Consider the following 16,431-nt stretch of genomic DNA (forward strand, 5'->3'; position numbering starts at 1 on the left):
AGGAGCAGCACCATGCCTGGGCATCAAACTCTATATTCAGTGATCTCAGACTGGTTCACAGAAAACAATTAGCTCAGGTTTGCAATCAAGGAAGGTCAGAAGTGCTCTCCTCATTTCATACAGGGTAAGACACAGAAATGTTCAGAATTAACCCCAATAAAGGGGTTACAGCCAAGTGAGCAGAGGCAGGTGCAGGGGCAGCCCTGCCTCCCTACCCTCAGCTCACTGACACTGCTGGGTGTACCAGAAACCAGAAACAGGCACTGCTGTACCAGGCTTACCTTGGAAATTCCCATCTTCTGCAGCATTTGGCATAATGATAAAATAATGGCTGTGGAGAGAAAGAAAAACACCTTTTTCTGCACATCAAGACCTGCTCTGTAAAATGACCACGATCCAGCACAATGTCTATTCATCCCCACCAGGATGAAAGTGGGCAACTTGCATGTGTCCCTCACCAGACCAAAAACTCCCCCCAGACCCTCACAGAGCAGATTTTCCTTTAGTGAGCACCCATCCAGGTCCACTCTACCCAACGCAAACCCTGTGAGCCATCACTTGCACCCCCTCAGTCAGCAAGACTGCAGGACCTGCTCCTCACTGAGTATGTATCTCAGAGCCACAGCAGGGTGGGTTTGTCCCTTCCCTCACGATAAGAACCAAACAGGGCAGGATCTTTGTGATTATTTATTATCTGTAAAGTGCCAGCATTGCCTGTCCTGACTCTGTAGAAGACACAACTGCTGGGCTTACAAAAAGAAAAAAGCACAGTGGCCAAAATCATTTAGCCTCAAAAAAAGTTAACGAATGTGTTCTCAGGAAGCTCTCAGGCACTGCCCATCCTGAGGACATACCAAGGTGCCAGTGTGAACCACCTAAAGTAGGCAGACATGGAGCTCATTTCTCTCACCCGCAAAGCTTAATTAGCTTGCTGTCCAAACACAGCTTGAGAATATGGCCAAAACACAGGTATGGCCCTCGATTGCTAAAACCCAATCCATTGCAAGAAACTTTTTTTTTTTTAAGGTGGGGAAGCAACATTAAAAAAAACACCACTACTCATGGAAGTTACAACTACTTCCAACAAACAACATGTAGAAAATACTGGGAGGGAGACTCTCAAAGTATCTGCTAGTTTCCAGTGGAAAGGCATCAAGTCCCCCATGTTCACCAGATGGATATCAACATCTGACACGTGTTGGAAGACATCCATATCAACTCCACCAGCCTGAACTGCAAGTAGCCAAAAACAAAGCCGGAGAGGACATCTGTGATGTGGTGCCGTCCGATCATGACACGGGAAAACCCCACACAGAGGGCCCAGAGGACCAGCAGGATGCGGAGGGGGATGGCCAAGACCAGGTGGTTGAGGAAGAACTTGGAGAGCATGGCCACTCTGCTGGCGTGCCCGGCTGGGAAGGCGTAGGTGTCCATGGTCAGGTAGTCCAACAAGCCAGGGTTGATGTCATACGGGCCCTTCCGCTTGGCCAGCTTCTGCAAACCAGCCACAATCATGATGTCCAGCAGCAGGGCTACAAAATGAGAGAATAAGAAGGAATGGTCAGAGACAGAAGAAATCCAGGGCTATTTTCAAGGCAGAACCTCCAAGGATTGTTGTCTTTAAAGAAAAGGTTTTGGGTTCGGTTCTGGCCAGATGTCCACAGTTCAGCTGCACACAATCTCCCCCATCCTCAGTTACCACCCAAATGTTTGTTAACCCTCCCAGTTCACTCACAGAGAAGGCAATTACCAGTATCATCATCTGACAGAGGAGAAACCCAAACCGCAGAGGCAAGCAATCCACCTGGGGAGGAAGGGAGCAACTGGCACAGCTAAAATTAAAACTCTTTTGGCCCTCAAACCACCACTCGGGGTGTTCCTCTTGCTGTCCTCCACCCCATGCTACAGAAACCTCGTGCAGCAAGGTCCCTGCCTGGGGGCCTCTGTGCCAGGGTGACCAGGCTGCTGGATGAAAAGTGCCCCACAGCACTTTCTGGCGTTGTCCCTTGTCCTCTCCCAAGCCCACCATGTTCCCCTGCCCTGAGCCAGCCAGCAGAATGACACCACACTCACAGATTTCACTAAGAGCATTAGGAGCCAGTGAGCCAAGAGGAAAGCCATGCAATAAAGAGAAAAGGGCTCCTGCATTAGAAACAGCACCACTGCAAGTTGAAGCAAAGGGTGGGCAACGTCCTCCTGGATGTCCCCCACCCATCCCTTTCCCTTTGCCGAAGTGCTGAACACCCACTTCTTGTTTCAACTTGCCTTTTGCTCCCTGTGGCTTTCTCCCTGCAGGTCACCCCACACACTCCCTTCCCTGCACAAACATGGTGGGGGAAACTCACCTCCCAGCCCCAGCAAACCCAAGCTTGTAGTGGCACAGGGACCATCCCTCCAGCTGCAGCTCTCAACACCAAAACACCTTTCTTCCCTAACAGCTTTGGGAGTGAAACCCATCAGCACTCGTCTACATCCTCCTCCTCTTCATCCCACATCCTTCTTCCCAGCCGACAGGTACTGTCATTTCTATTTCCTAGCATCAATTTTATTTTTCTTTAATCCCCTCATCTGCTTTTCCCCAACCCTCCTAATTAGTCAGAGTGCTGGTTTCAGCTCCTCACAGCAATGACAAGGACATACATGCCATCACGAGCACAGCCTGCTCCCCTGGCAGGAGCATGAGGGGCCAGTTGCCTGATTCCCAGGCTGTGATAAAGACCATTCCTTGAGAGCTGACAAGGTTTCAGGAGGATGGATGGGAGTGCGGCGGCGGTGGGGATGGGAAATGAGGCAGCACAGGGGAGGAAGGCAGCTCCTCCTGCCTGCTCAGCACCTGGCAGAGCTGGGAAGTGAGGAGCTGTCACGACGGCTCTGCTCACCCACCTCCCACATCGTCCCACCCCTGCGCACCAGCCCCCGGTGCTGCTTTGGGAAGGGGCTGATATTTATCCTGGCCAAACTCTTGCCTCATGGGAGACTACTTTTCTTCCTCAACTGCAGGGCACCTTGCTTGGGGAAGTGGGACAGCAGGACCTGTCTGGACCTCCTGCCCACCAGGTCATGCCCTGGGCTCTCAGAGCTGTGGAGGGCAGATGGAGCAGAGGAAGAGGTCTGGACACCAGCTCCTTGCTGGCACAGGCAGCAGTGGGAATCTAAACACACATCTAAAGCTAAACACAACAAGAAGCAGGAGGCTGAAAGTTTCATAGGTGGCACCTGAAACAAGGTGGTGAGGCTGCAGGTGGCAAGGGGCTGCAAGGTCACACCTGCAGCCCTGTAGTGGTAGGGATGGGCTTAGGAGGACAAGGACAACAAGGGCTGCTCAGATCCCACCAGGCATGACCAGCAGGAAGGGAAAGACCATGGGTAGGCCTGCAGCCCATGGGGACCCCAGCACTCAGCAGAGCAGTTCTCTGCATTTTGCTGATTTTTTTTTTAAGGGCACCCTGAAGGATCCCAGTGTCTCCTCCGTGGTGTTCAATACACCCACTACAGACCATTCCCCTCCAAACCCACCCGTGGATCAGCAGCACAGATGCTGTGTGCTTTAGCAACGTGTGGTGTTCACCATTGCCCGTCTGTATTTTGCACTGGCAATATTTTTTTTACGGTCAAAGGTGATGTCAGGGCAACTCGAGGGATGCAGGCATGTGTGCACAGAGGTGTTCAGGGCATGGAGAACAAGCCAAAGAGCTGTTTTAATAATCCTTTCATTCAGAAGATGAATAAAATGGGCCTTCAGTACTGCTAGGTTTGATTTTCGTCAAATGATGCACAGAAAGCAAAAAGCCTCGTTTGCCCACATTTCAAGATCTGAAGGCATGACAGCACTAAAACCGGGGGTTAATTTGCCGTTAAAAGAAAAAAAACACAGCAAAGATCCCCCTGCCTGGTGCTTTTTCTGTCACTTCCCCCTGCACTTTCTGTTCCTTTCACGAAGCAACTTCTTTATGAAACAGCCCCAGCAGCCTGCCCTGCCCCAGCTCCTGCGGGTCCCACTGCCCTCACCCACAGCTGGGTCCCCACGGTGCCCCTGCCCTCTCCTGCTCCTGCTGCTGGGCAAGAGCTGGTAGGGTGAATCAGCAGGCAGCACTGCTGCTGACGGTGCTGCCAAGGGCCCATCCTTCAGAAACAGATAAAGATGATACCATTGCCCAGCAGCCCCAGCCCTATTCCCTTGCAATCCCATGACCTACATACCCGCTTGGACCTCGTCTCGCTTGCTTTGTCCCCTTAATGCACATCAAATCCTCCCTCCTCAGGTGGGCACATCCGTGCCAGTGATAGGCAGGTAAGGGGTTAATTGATTACAGGTGCCCTCCACGACTCCAGCTGCAGGTGAGTGTCTCTGCACAGGGGAAGGTGCCTGATGGCTACCAAAGCTTTGAACCCGGAGCCCCTGAGCCCACCTGCAAACCGGCACCGTCACCTTCAGCCTGCCCTTCCCTGGTCCCTCACACAGAGCTGTGCAAATCCTTCAGGCTGACCTGACTGAAGGCTGGAGGAAATACAGCCCCAGGAGAGCCCTGGGAAGGGAGCCTGCAGCTGATGTACCAGCCTGCACTTGCACAAGGCTGCTCTCTGGGGACCCATGGGGCTGCCAGAGGCGCAGCAGGGATGGCAGAGTGCCACCGGACCGAGGGTGAGATGAGAGGAGCAAGAAATTTTAATTTTAAGCATTTTTTTCCATCATGCCCTTCCTCCAGATCCAGGTAGCATTGGATTTAAACCAGAGGCATCACTGGATGTAAAATCCAGATAGAGCTGGATTTAAGAGCAAAGGAAGGATTAGCTCTTGCCCATCGTTCCCTTCACATTTTTCTGCAAAAGATCATGAATTTTCCCTTTGACCTGGTGTTAAGGGAAACAATCCTTCAGATTTCCACTGCAAAACCATCCAATCCCAAAATCCTCTATTAACATCTAAAACTTCCTTAAAGCCCAAAACCAAAGAGCAAGTCTTGTCTTGCCTGTGACAATTTGAGCATCAGAGATCACCTTGGTATTGAAAAAAACCCCCGACATCTAGCATCGGACGCACAGTAAATGAGCTGAAAGTGAGCCCCCTGGGCAGGCATTTTATATCTATTAATAAGAAAAGGAAAACAGACATCTGCCTTGCTCCTACCACCAAATTTTAGGAGCACATTAGGAGCAGAGAGGTGAGTGGAGAGGAGCTCTGGGCAGGCAGGGCATGAGGACGAACCTGAACCATCACCAGCAGAACCAAACCAAACCCCAAAGCTTACATGTAAGAGAAATCAAAACAGTTGGACATCTCCTGTCACCATAAGGTGCTTTCTGTCCCTGAGGTGCCACCTCTGCTGCTGTTCTTTACAGCTGAAAGAGGCTGAGGATGGTGCGAGCACCTTGAGGGCATTGCCTGCTCCAGGTTGGAGCCAGGCAGCGTCTCCAGGGACAGAGGCAGATTCCAGCTGAGGTGTTTATATAAACATGTTATCTAAACCACAGCTGAAAAACAACCTGGGTGCAGTGCTGGGGTCAGCGGGGGGAGGAAAAGAGGAGAAAGCCAAAAAAGTCCTTGGCCTTGTCTCCTGAAGCCATGATTCACATGACTTCACACACATGGGGCTGCTCTCCAGGGTCCCAGCCTGTGAGGTTGGGATCAGCAACAGTCACAAGCTGGACTCAGCCTCCCAGAACTGTGGGTGAGCATGTGGGGAGAGGAAAATGGGGAGGTAAATGCCCAGGAATGAAGAGGGAGCCCATCCCAAGAGCTCAAGAGGCTCCCAGCATGGGAGCAGATGTGTATTAGACAACCCCTCTGCCCAGCCCAGCACTGCCTTAAAGAAGAACCAAGCTGGTGATAACCCATTGCCTGCACCCCACCGTGCTGCCAAGACCACGTGTAGGGCCAAAAATGGCTTTGAAGGTCCTGTATTTCCCAGACTAGCCAACCTCACCCAGGAGTGAACTCTGGATAAATGTCACCATTCCCAGGAAGCAGTTTCTTTTGCTCCATAATTAGAATTCACAATTCTTTCCTTCGTTTTTCTCTTTACTTACATGCCCCCTCCCACTCCTTCTGAACTTCCCAAATCACCCGCAGGCATCGGGCTCCCTGACCTGGAAAATGAGCCGTTTGCAGCCTTGACTAGTTGACATTAATGAAAGATGCAGGTTTCAAAAGAATCTTCACCCTCTCTCCAGTGGAGTCAGTGGAGGAGGGTTGGAAGAGGTCCACTCCTCTGGAAGTGAACTCCTCTACCCCATTTTCTTCCCCAAACGTGGTCCTATGGTGTGTAAGAGCTGACAAAAGGCACAGATGGCACGACACATTGAAGAGCCAATGAATCAGGCACTGTGGTGTTTTGGGGGGGGGTATTTTTTGGCTGAACAAGCAGCAGCGTGGGGTAAGTGGTCACGGGGAGGTGAAAAAATGGTGGAAAGCAGAACTGTGTAATTAATTAAAATAAAACCCCACAACAACTAAAAATAGACTCGCTATATTGTGGATGATTAGAAACAGCCCTGAGTGCAAACACAGGCTGCCTGGAGTCCTCCCCTTGGAAACACTGTGCCCTGGGAGCTGGGAAATTTGTACTCAGCATCAAATACCAAGCGGGGCCACCTCACTGGGGGTCTGCACGGGCTTGGATGAGATGCAGGCGAGAGGGGGACTGCAGTGAAAAGGGCTCGTGCTGCTGGGGAAATGAGCTGAGCAGCCCCCAGGATGGCTCAGCTGCCTCCCAGAGGGGCTCTGACAGCTTGAAATGCCCCTGTACCCAATGGCAGCAGCACAGGTACCATCAGCACATCACAGAGGTGCCAGCACGATGGCACAGCATGGGATGAACTGGGGAAAGAAAAGTGCTGATGACCAGCAGCATGTCCCAGACCACAAAGTCTGGGCTCCTCCCTTGGACTCAGTGCTGCCTGGGCTTGCATTTACACCTCACTGCCTTCAATGAAGCAAATTGGCAAAAAAAAGAAAGGGGGCTGATCCTGTGGGGCTCAGAGGGTCTCCAACCACCAAACCTAACAGGGCACTGGACCTGGATCAGGTACATCTGCCAACATTCCTATATAGATGGAAACGGAGTGCAAGACCAGAACTCTGTTCCAGGTTAAGACATGGAGATTTCTTCAAAAGGGGGGTTAAAGAGACAGTTCATCCGATTACCCCTCTCCTACCCCATCCTCCACCACTCCTGGCCTGGAGCAGGAGTCCCAATGGGCTCTCCCTGCCTGCTGCTCCTCCCAGCAACTCACCTCACTCCCCCACCTTCCTCTTCCCAGCCACTGCTTCTGTCAAGGCGTGTTAGAGACAAACACACTCACCCATTTCCCGGGATCTCCCTTCGGGCCAGAGCCTGGCTCAGCTTCCCTGTCAGGGCTGGCTCTGCCTGCGTGAAACAGTTACTGTCCTCTCTGAGCTCCAGGCAGGGGCAATGGGAAGCTGTTCCCAGAGTGACAGACATAAGGATGACTCATTTCCCATGTTTATTCCCCCTCTTCCCATTCAACAACCCTCGCACTTCTCTTTCGCTCTGCATTCAGGCTCTGGAACGTTTCGCTGCTCGCTCTGCGTGAAGGTTTCATTCCAGCTCGCTGCAGATTCCCCAAGGGCTGCACACTGATGGCTGCAGGGCTCTCAGTGTCTCCAGCAGCCTGCCAGGACCTGAGCTCCTCGGTGCTATCTGGTACCAAGGGGATGATCAGGCTGTGGATCTGATGGAGACCCTGTGCAGGTCACTGGAAATTCCCCTCTGCCTGCTCCAGCCACAGTCAGATGGGTCCCAGCCTGTCACTGACTGTCCTTTATCCAAAGGGACACTGCAGCCTGCCCTGCAGTGAGCAGGATACGTTTCTGTAGAAGAAGCAGGGAGGGAGGGGGGCAGGGAAGCCGGGAGAGCTGGGCACTGCTGCCTGTTCAGAGATGCCTGAGCTCATCAGCTGTGAGGGGATGAAGGCTGAGCACAGCACCTACCAAAGGACCAGGGACTTCAACAGCTGTATCCGGGCAGAACAACCAGAGGCAGATTAGCAGCCTGATGTGATGAAGAGGAATGTTTATTGCCAGGCTGGACCTGGATTAAATGCTGGATGCAGAGAGTGGGCATCTGTGTCATTCTCTCTGCCTGGCACCCTCCATGGGTCAGTCGTGTTGGGTTACTTGGCATTTAAATGTTTCCACCTCTCTGGGCAGATGTGCTGCTAGCTTGTTCAGGTCTTGGTAGGCAGCAGGATAGAGGCTGAACCTCCTCCATGTGCCAGGTTGTACAAGGAGGGACGGTTCCTAAGGGCACCGACTCCCGAGTTCCTCTCCCCTTCCCTGACAGAGCATCATCTGCCCTGCCTGGCTCAGAAAATCCCTGCTCTCACAGTGGAAAAATGAAAGGGGGGAAAAAATAGACACATCTGGCCCCAAACCATCTCTAGGGCTCTCGGCTTCAGCAAGCTCTGCTGCATATGGACTGATCCATCTGCTGTGCAGCTCCCTGGCCCCTGCTGGGGCTGGGCTGCCCTGAGGCTCGACAGGATGAGCTTGTCTGTACTGCCTGAGCATTTCATCTGCCCGGTGACCTTTACTAGTAACGGGCTGTACTGTCTGGATTTCCATCACACAGCCTCCAAAGAGAAGCATGACAATACCTGAGGTATGTCTGTATTGTCAGAGCAGGGTCAGTGAGCTCCCGAGGGGTTTGGTGAAGGCATTTCTTGCCTTCTTTCCTTCCTAATCCACCACTTTCCTGCCAATCTGGTCTGGTTTGGAAGCTGCTGCAGTGGGATCACAGAGTCCTGACCATATATCTGTATTTATAAATATATATATATATATTTTAAAGAAATACAGATATGGCTTGGGATAAAGTCACAGGTTTGCAGGGGACTATGCCTTAGAATATCACAGCTTGGTTCCTGGTTGGAGTGAAGCTCAGTCAGTATTCAGGGAGAAGGCTGGATAGAGCAAGAACTTCCTTCTTGCTGACCTCCAGGAATGGAGAAGTGGCCCTGGGCTCCCTCTCTCCCTCCTCCTATGGCATCCACCCATCCCCATTCTGACACGCTGCTCGGATGATACATCCATGCCCCGCGGCACTGCTTCACTTGATGGGATAAATGCTTAGTGACAGCACCAAAGAGCCATCCTGCCCCTTGGAAGCGGGATGCAGAGCCAGCTGGAGATGGCTGAGGACTGGCACCAATGTCACAGAGACAGCAGGCGAAGGGAGGACCAGGGCTTTCTCTTCTCCCAGTCTGGATACCTATTTCAGAGAGCCACGACCACAGCAGAACCAGTTACTGGCTGGTACCTCAAACTGAGCACAAACACGAATTTTACGTGCAAGGGTTACCCAAGCAGACACCTCCCAACAGCAAAGGCACATGGCTGGACTGCAGATAACTGAACACAGTGGTGATCTGGCTCTAAACACAACAACTTTGGGCAGGTGACCACGTTCCATCCCCACCGCAGTGAGAAGGTGCCTGGATCTGCAAAGACCATCAGTTTAACGAGATCAATCTGTTTAGCTTAATAAATAGGAGGTGAAGAAATGACTTGAGCACTATCCAAAATATTGAAAGGTGGAAAAGATGTTGGCTAAAAGAGCTGTTGAGCTGGAGAGACAAGGGTATGCAGTCGCAGTGAAGGGAAGAGTCCAACTAAAAGCGCTTGTGAGAAGCCCTGCCACTGCAGTAATACAGAAATGGCTCTGACAAGTTCACCCTCGCTTGTAACTGTACATCAGATTGAGTGTTTGGGTTTTTTCCCTTAACAAATTGAACAGGAATAAATTAAGGGATGTGCTACAGCCTGTATTTTGCCACGGGTTAGATCGATGATCCAAATGTTCTTTGCTAGCTTTGCAGTCAATGAATCACTAAATTTGGATCCACATCCTCACTGGATGGATCAGAACCAGAAACTGAGGTACTGCTGCCCCCAGGGTTTAATGGAGTTTATGTTTTGTTCTGAAGCAGACCTGGGATTTCTACTGAAAGTTTTATATCTGCTTTCCCCCTCAAAGGCCGATTGCAAGGTTCAAATAACTTTCTAAGCATCTCAGTTTTCATTAAATCCTTGTGATTTTTCAAAGTAAAGTTTGAATGGTTCTAAAAGTTTCAACACTGGCAGATAAATAAAATGAACCTCAAAACTGAGGGGGTTCCTGAAAAATGATTTTCTCCATTTGGCCAGGGGGTGTGGACTTTCTCCCTGACTCCTGCACAGCCAGGGCTGGTGATGCTGAGACAGACTTCCTGAAAGCATATTCTGGCAGAGGGATTTTTACAATGGGCACAGATATCTGGCTTCTTCTATCTTTTCAGTAACAGGCTCTGAGTGTGTTTCTCTGGCTGTTTGGCATTTGCTGGAAAAGACTACGATGAGAAGGGGAAATCAATAAATTCCATCACAGATGACAAACACGGAGGGAAAACATTGCTCGGGGTTGCTAATCAACATCTGCAGTGGGGATGGATGGAGCATCCCAGGGTCAGAGCCCCTCACCCGAAATGCTCCCACATGTGTTGGCAAAGTTCCTGCCGAGAGCTCCTCCTCCATCTGCAGTGGTGCTTTGCCAGGTTCCAGGTCCCACTTCAGCAGTCTCCTGTCTCCTCGCCTTGGAAGCCTGATTGCAAATCCTAAACAAGTGCTCTATGATGGGCTGGCTCCCTGCCCAGAGACTGCATCAGAAATTCTGCTTGATGTATCAAACCCTCAGCAAGCAGGGGAGAGGGAGGAGAGCCAGAGGGGGCAAGGAAGGGGTATCATGGACAACCCCAACTTTCCTCATTTCCTCTTCTCAGGAGAGCAGGGAAGCACCAGGAAGTTCCCTTCCCTTTGACCTGTCCCTCTCCAGGAGGGCTTTTCACCACATCCTGATGGATTTGAACCACAGGAAACCAGCAGTGAGAGGGACCAAGGAGATGCCAGATACAGCAGTCATGCCATGCCCTTCCTATGTACACAAGACCCCAGTTCTCCTGGGACCTGTCGAGGTTCACCAGCCCCACACTCCCCAGCCAGGCTCTTTCCTCCACCAGCAGGGCAGGTATTAGAGCAGCAGCTACTCAGATACTTGGAGCTTCTGACTGCAATCTTAAATATCAGCCCAAAGCCACTCTCACAGCAGAGATCTGCTCTGTGGGGTGACACAAGTCCTGCTGTGCAAGCTCTGACAAGAGAAGCTGAGGGCACCTTGGCCAGTCCCACCAGTCTGTGCCATCTATTCAGAGGAAGCAGTGGAGCTCTTTGGAGGCTGCCAGATCTATGGAACTAGTTCTTCACGCCGTTTGACTATTTAATTTCATGGCAGGCAGAGAAGAGGGGTGGGTGTAGTGCATCTAGGGAAGGAAGCAAGACTTCAGAAACCCACTAAATTGTTCCCAGACACCACATTTGAGCTCAGGAGACCTGGAGGTGCAGGCAGAGGTGCAGGGCTCTGCCAGCCACCACTCGATACTCAAAGTTCCAGCACAACCCCAAGGTGGCTTTGCATTTGGCCTCCTCATATGGCAACAGAAGGGTGAGAAAACCTTCCTTGTTTTTAAGCCAAAGAAGGCATCAGCTCTTTATAAGGATCTCAGATATTTTGGAGCCAAAGAGGTCAGTTTTCAGGCTCCAACACCATCAAAGGCTCTTGGGTCAAGAGACATCTGTGGTGGTTGTTGTTAGTCACCTACTATTTCATCCTCGTGCCCTTTTAAATGGATCTTCTCTCAGCGAGGGGTTGACCCCGCGCTCCGAGGAGCCCCTGGAAGAACTGCTGATGCTGGCGGGCTCTGCATCACGCTGGTGCTATTCTGGCTCCTTCCCTGCCATGGCCTCCCCCCATTAGATGTCACAGCATGAGGACAGTCTCCTCCAAAGGCAGAGGGGAGAAAAGGCAGCTACCGCTGTGCTTTTCAAGACAGTTCCGTGCAATCTTCACCCTCTCTGGAGGATGAACTCGTGAAAAGAAAAACAACCTGAGGCCACGTTGCAGAGCCTGTATCATGTCTCAGTCAGCTCCTGTGGACAGGACGTCCCTTTCCTGTGGTGCCTGTGAAATAAAGTGTCCCTACGTCGCCTCAAAACGCTCCCTGAGAAGAAGTGGTCTACATATAATGTTTTTAGTTTCTCTTACCAAACAAAAGTGGGATTGTTGGGTTTTTTGGGGAGGGTGAAACACCAGGGTGGATCACAGCCAGATGAGAGGGTAATTAGTCATGAGGAAAAATAGGATAACTGGGCCCTGTGCCAAAGGCAGAAGAGCAAGAAGAGCAAGGCCCTCAGGTAGACATGGCCAGGGCAGGTTGGGGCCAGGATCCAAGGCAAGTCATGCCTAGAGCTCAGCCTGGTCACTGGTGGGACATCAGTCCACACGCATGGGTGGGATGGGCCCTGTTCAGCAGAGAAGCCAAACCCTTTAACACATCCCAACCTTTAGGAACGGGGACACCGACCACCGCGCAAGGAAGAACTAGCAGGAGGGCCAGAGGGATCCCAGCCTGCCTACACGGCCTCTGGGTCAAATTAGCACATGGAAACGGGGACAGCAGCCAGATAGGTACTCAGGGGAAGGAGGATGAAAGAACAAACTGCAGCAGGGAAGGAAACAGGACTCCATTACACAGCAGCTGAGACGTGGAGCCAAGATCTGGTCAAGAAAGTGGTGAGGGGATGGAAGTCTTTTTTTTTTCCTCAAGAATATCCTCAGGAATTGATCCAAATATCAAAGACTAAAATCTGCATCTTTTCCTCACATACCAAACCACCAACACAGATGACCACAGACTAAATAAAATATATCATTGCTGGTATCCACCTGCCCATCACAGACACTCCCTCTTGATCTGACTGGACAGCCCTGCCCCACACAGGACCAGGGACCTGCCTCTACTCTATGGGTGTCACCAGCTACCAGGATTACTCCATCCCTCTTAGACAACTTCTTGCTACATCCATCATCTACAGTATCTGGGAACGAGATGGCCAAAACATGCAGCATTAACCCTAAAGGTCACTCCTTGCTGCCCGACCACATCGGATTCTGGGAGCAGCCAGAGGAGGAGTCCCAGTGCCACTGTCCCTTGTGACTAGGGCTGGGCTTTCCCAGCAGGGAGGGAGGTTTGCTACTCACCTAGCAGCAGGTTCATGAGGACCTCCTGGCCTGCCAGCGTGCTGCTCTTCACCAGGCAGATGAGTGTACCCGCAATCCAGGGGATCCCGTGCCCCGTTATCCCCAGAAGGTTGATCATGGAGCGGGCACCACCCCAGGAGGAGGCTCTGTTGGCACACACTCCCAGCCTCTTGGACATGCAGATATCGATGGCCAGCAGCGAGTTGAAGGCGATTCCCTTGAAGGAGGGGTTGAGCTGCATGCAATCCTCCTCGGGAAGCTGCTGCGACTGCCTCCGCTCCTTGGGGTTGGTGTTCTGGGCACCGGCTGCCCCGGCCTGGCCGCTCTGCTTTCTTCCCGAGCTCCTGCTCTCCTGGTTCCCCTTCAAGGGCTGGTTCAGGGAGAGGAACTCAGCCCTGTTGAGGACATTGTTCCTGTCCCTTGCCCTGGACCGTGGCTGGGATGATGGCATTGCAGTCTCTCTTTAACGCAACCTGCTTTGCGAATAGCGGGAAGGAGAGAAATCCCTCTTTTCCCTGCAGAAAGCTTCCCCCACTCCCACCCTCACAAGCTGTGAATTTGGGAAGCTACAAAGGTTCCCCTCTGTTGCAGTTGCCCCCAGCACAGACTGCAGCTGTTAAATATAGAGTAAGGAATGCACATGGCTGTTTACTTCATGGGCCTAGCAAGCTTGGAAGGAAAATTAATGCCAGGCTTGGCAGCCACTCCAGTGCCAGGGAAAAAGGTTAAACAGCCAATAGATTGGAAGAAGAGGAGGGAAAAACGTTGTGCCAAAGGTTGGTTGCTTCTGGCCTGGTCTATTTAAATCTTCCAATTGCTTATTCCCCTGGGCTGCAAGGGAAACTGGGAAATGTAGTTTTTCGTGCTGCAATTCACATTTCAATATCAGAGTCAGAGCTGGAGGAGATGACAGCATCCCCCTCCCCACAGCAGCCGGTGTTGCTCCCACGGGGGGCTGTGCTGCCTGGCTTTGCAACACCAAGGCTGAGCGTTGCCTGGGGGCTTCCCCCCAAGGAGATGTCCCCAGAATCTTCTTGATTAGTCTGTTCTGCAACATCTCCCCCCCCCCCAGACTAGGGCACCTTAAACACCACCCTCCTCCCCCTAGCACAGATACCTTTCAAGCCCCACTGGCCCCATCCTCCCTCCCCGCTCGGGGTGAGCCCCTGCAGTGACTTCATCACTCACCCTGTTCCCGGACGAAGGAGAAGCATCACCTGCCTCCTGATTACAGGAGACACAGCGCCGCTAATGAATTCCCATCCTCCTGCCCCCGGCGCTGCGCGTGGCCTCGTTACCGCACGTGTCCCTGCCGTGTCCCCCAGCACCGCGCAGCCTGTGCCCAGAGCAGGTGACAGGCAGTGCCCGTGTCCCTGAGCTGCAGGTGTGATCAGCAGCACAGGTACCAGCCCCAGCAGCACGGGCAGCATAGGACAGGGATGAGGAAAGCTCGTGCCAGGCCCTGAGGAGTCCTCCAGCAGAGGACAGGGAATACCTGCCGTCCCTCCTGCCACGGTACCTTGTGCTCCATCACACTGCATGGCTGCTGTCAGCCTCCTGACTCCCTGCTCCCCACCTCAGCTGGGGAGAACCCCTCTGAGACATCAAGGGATGGTCCCTGTGGGTGCCTTCCAACTCAGAATGTTCTGTGATTCTGTGATCTCCCACCTGCCGATCCCAGCATTGATCAGCCTCTGGGAACATCCCATCGGTGCTTGCAGCTCCAGTTTACAGATCTGAATGATCTTTCTACAGCCCCTGAACTGCAGTTGCACAGATCTAAGCTGGGAGAAGCCATCCAAAGGATGACAGCCCGTGGCAGCAACCACTTGAGCCAGGACCACCCTGGCATCAACCCAGTTACCTTCCCTGGGCAATGGGCTGTCGCAGCTCCACACCACTCACATGCTCCTTGAACAGGATTATTCCTATGCAAATAGGCTGGAAATCTCCTGTGGATAGAGAATTGGAGAATATGAATATTACATTGAGGAGCAGAACAGCCACGTCTCATGGTGCCTGCTACATTTGACTACACAAAAGTCCAGTTACAGAGCTCAGTGTTTGTTACAGGTAATCCTGGGAACTGGACACCCAGGCATCTCAAAGTCTAGTCCAAAATGCACTTGAGAGCTTAAGTGCTAAAGGAAAGGTAGTTCTTGGCTTCCAAAAAAAAAAAAAAAGAAAAATTTTGCATTTTCTTCACACTTTTTACCCATAGTTCTCAAAATCCTCTCAGTGAACTGTGCACCCAGGCTGTGCCCATCTGACCAACTGACTGGCCAGAGGCAACAGCAATGTTTGGACAAGCAAGTGCTTGAGGTCCTGAGGAGCCCTCACTTCTGGGTTTTGTTCATATTTTCCTCCCTCAAAGGAAAATAACATACATAAATTTATTTCTGGATCATACCCTCCAGCAACCTACCCCTAGTCAAGGGAGGTGATGCTGCCCCTCTACTCCACCCTGGTGAGACCTTACCTGGAGCACTGTGTCCAGCTCTGGGGTCTCCAGCATAGGAAAGACACGGACCTGTTGGAATGAGTCCGTGAAAGGCCATGGCAATGCTCTGAGGGCTGGAGCCCCTCTGCTATGGAGAGCTTAACCCAAACCCTTCTGTGATTCTATGATCCCAGCTGGAGAAAGAACTCATCCCCTCCTCAGGCCCCCCCACCCAGCCCATAAAACACAACCCTGCTCAGCTCAGGTACCACGTGGGGCTGTGGCAGTCCTGGAGCTTGCACAGAAGGTGCCACATCACCAACACCCCCCAGGTCCCATCCGATCACCGGCTGTGCAGCCACATTCTCACACTATCGGGGCAGTCAGCACCCTGTCCCTATCTGCCTGCCCTCATCCCACTGCCCAGCTCCCAGGCATGTGGAAAATCTCAGTCCACCTGACACCAGCTGAAGAGATAAATGTCATCATCACTGCTTTCACTTGCCTGTAGCCATCACCTCCCTGGATGGCCTCCCGGATTCTCCTCCTCCGTGCAGGGCTGCTGCAGCGTGGGGCTCTTTGCAAACATCAGAGGGTTAAAGGTGCTGGTGGCCAGGAGGCTGCAGAAATAGGGAGACTCCTGCCCAGTCTGGTGCTGGGGATGCTGAGCTACAACCAAGCATGTTCCTTGGGAGCTGTCATGGGTTAAAAAAATACCTTGAAAGCTTTGAGAGTGAATTTAATCTGGTGCCTGTCTCTTCTGCTGACACTGATATGAGGGAATTTCTCTGCCCGAGCCGCCCTGTGAGACTCCAACCTCACAGCCCAGCACGAGTCCCTGGTGGGAAAGGCACAGGGGAGGAAGGGCAGTGCGTGATGGACCCAGTGCCAGCAAACCCC

The 16,431-nt window shown here is 52.2% G+C and overlaps 1 protein-coding gene across 1 annotated transcript; it reads right to left on the minus strand.

Moving 5' to 3' along the window:
• Positions 1–671: 671 nt before the first annotated feature.
• On the minus strand, positions 672–14,043 carry PLPP7 (phospholipid phosphatase 7 (inactive)). The gene is made up of 2 exons (XM_032708203.1): positions 13,092–14,043; positions 672–1,532 (listed from the first exon to the last, which is right to left on the minus strand). Exons 1-2 carry the CDS (start codon positions 13,540–13,542, stop codon positions 1,168–1,170), a joined length of 816 nt encoding a protein of 271 aa, XP_032564094.1. The 5' UTR covers positions 13,543–14,043; the 3' UTR covers positions 672–1,167.
• Between the last annotated feature and the right edge of the window lie 2,388 nt (positions 14,044–16,431).

This window comes from Chiroxiphia lanceolata, chromosome 21 (assembly GCF_009829145.1).
Source record: "Chiroxiphia lanceolata isolate bChiLan1 chromosome 21, bChiLan1.pri, whole genome shotgun sequence".
Classification (NCBI taxonomy): Eukaryota; Metazoa; Chordata; class Aves; order Passeriformes; family Pipridae; genus Chiroxiphia; species Chiroxiphia lanceolata.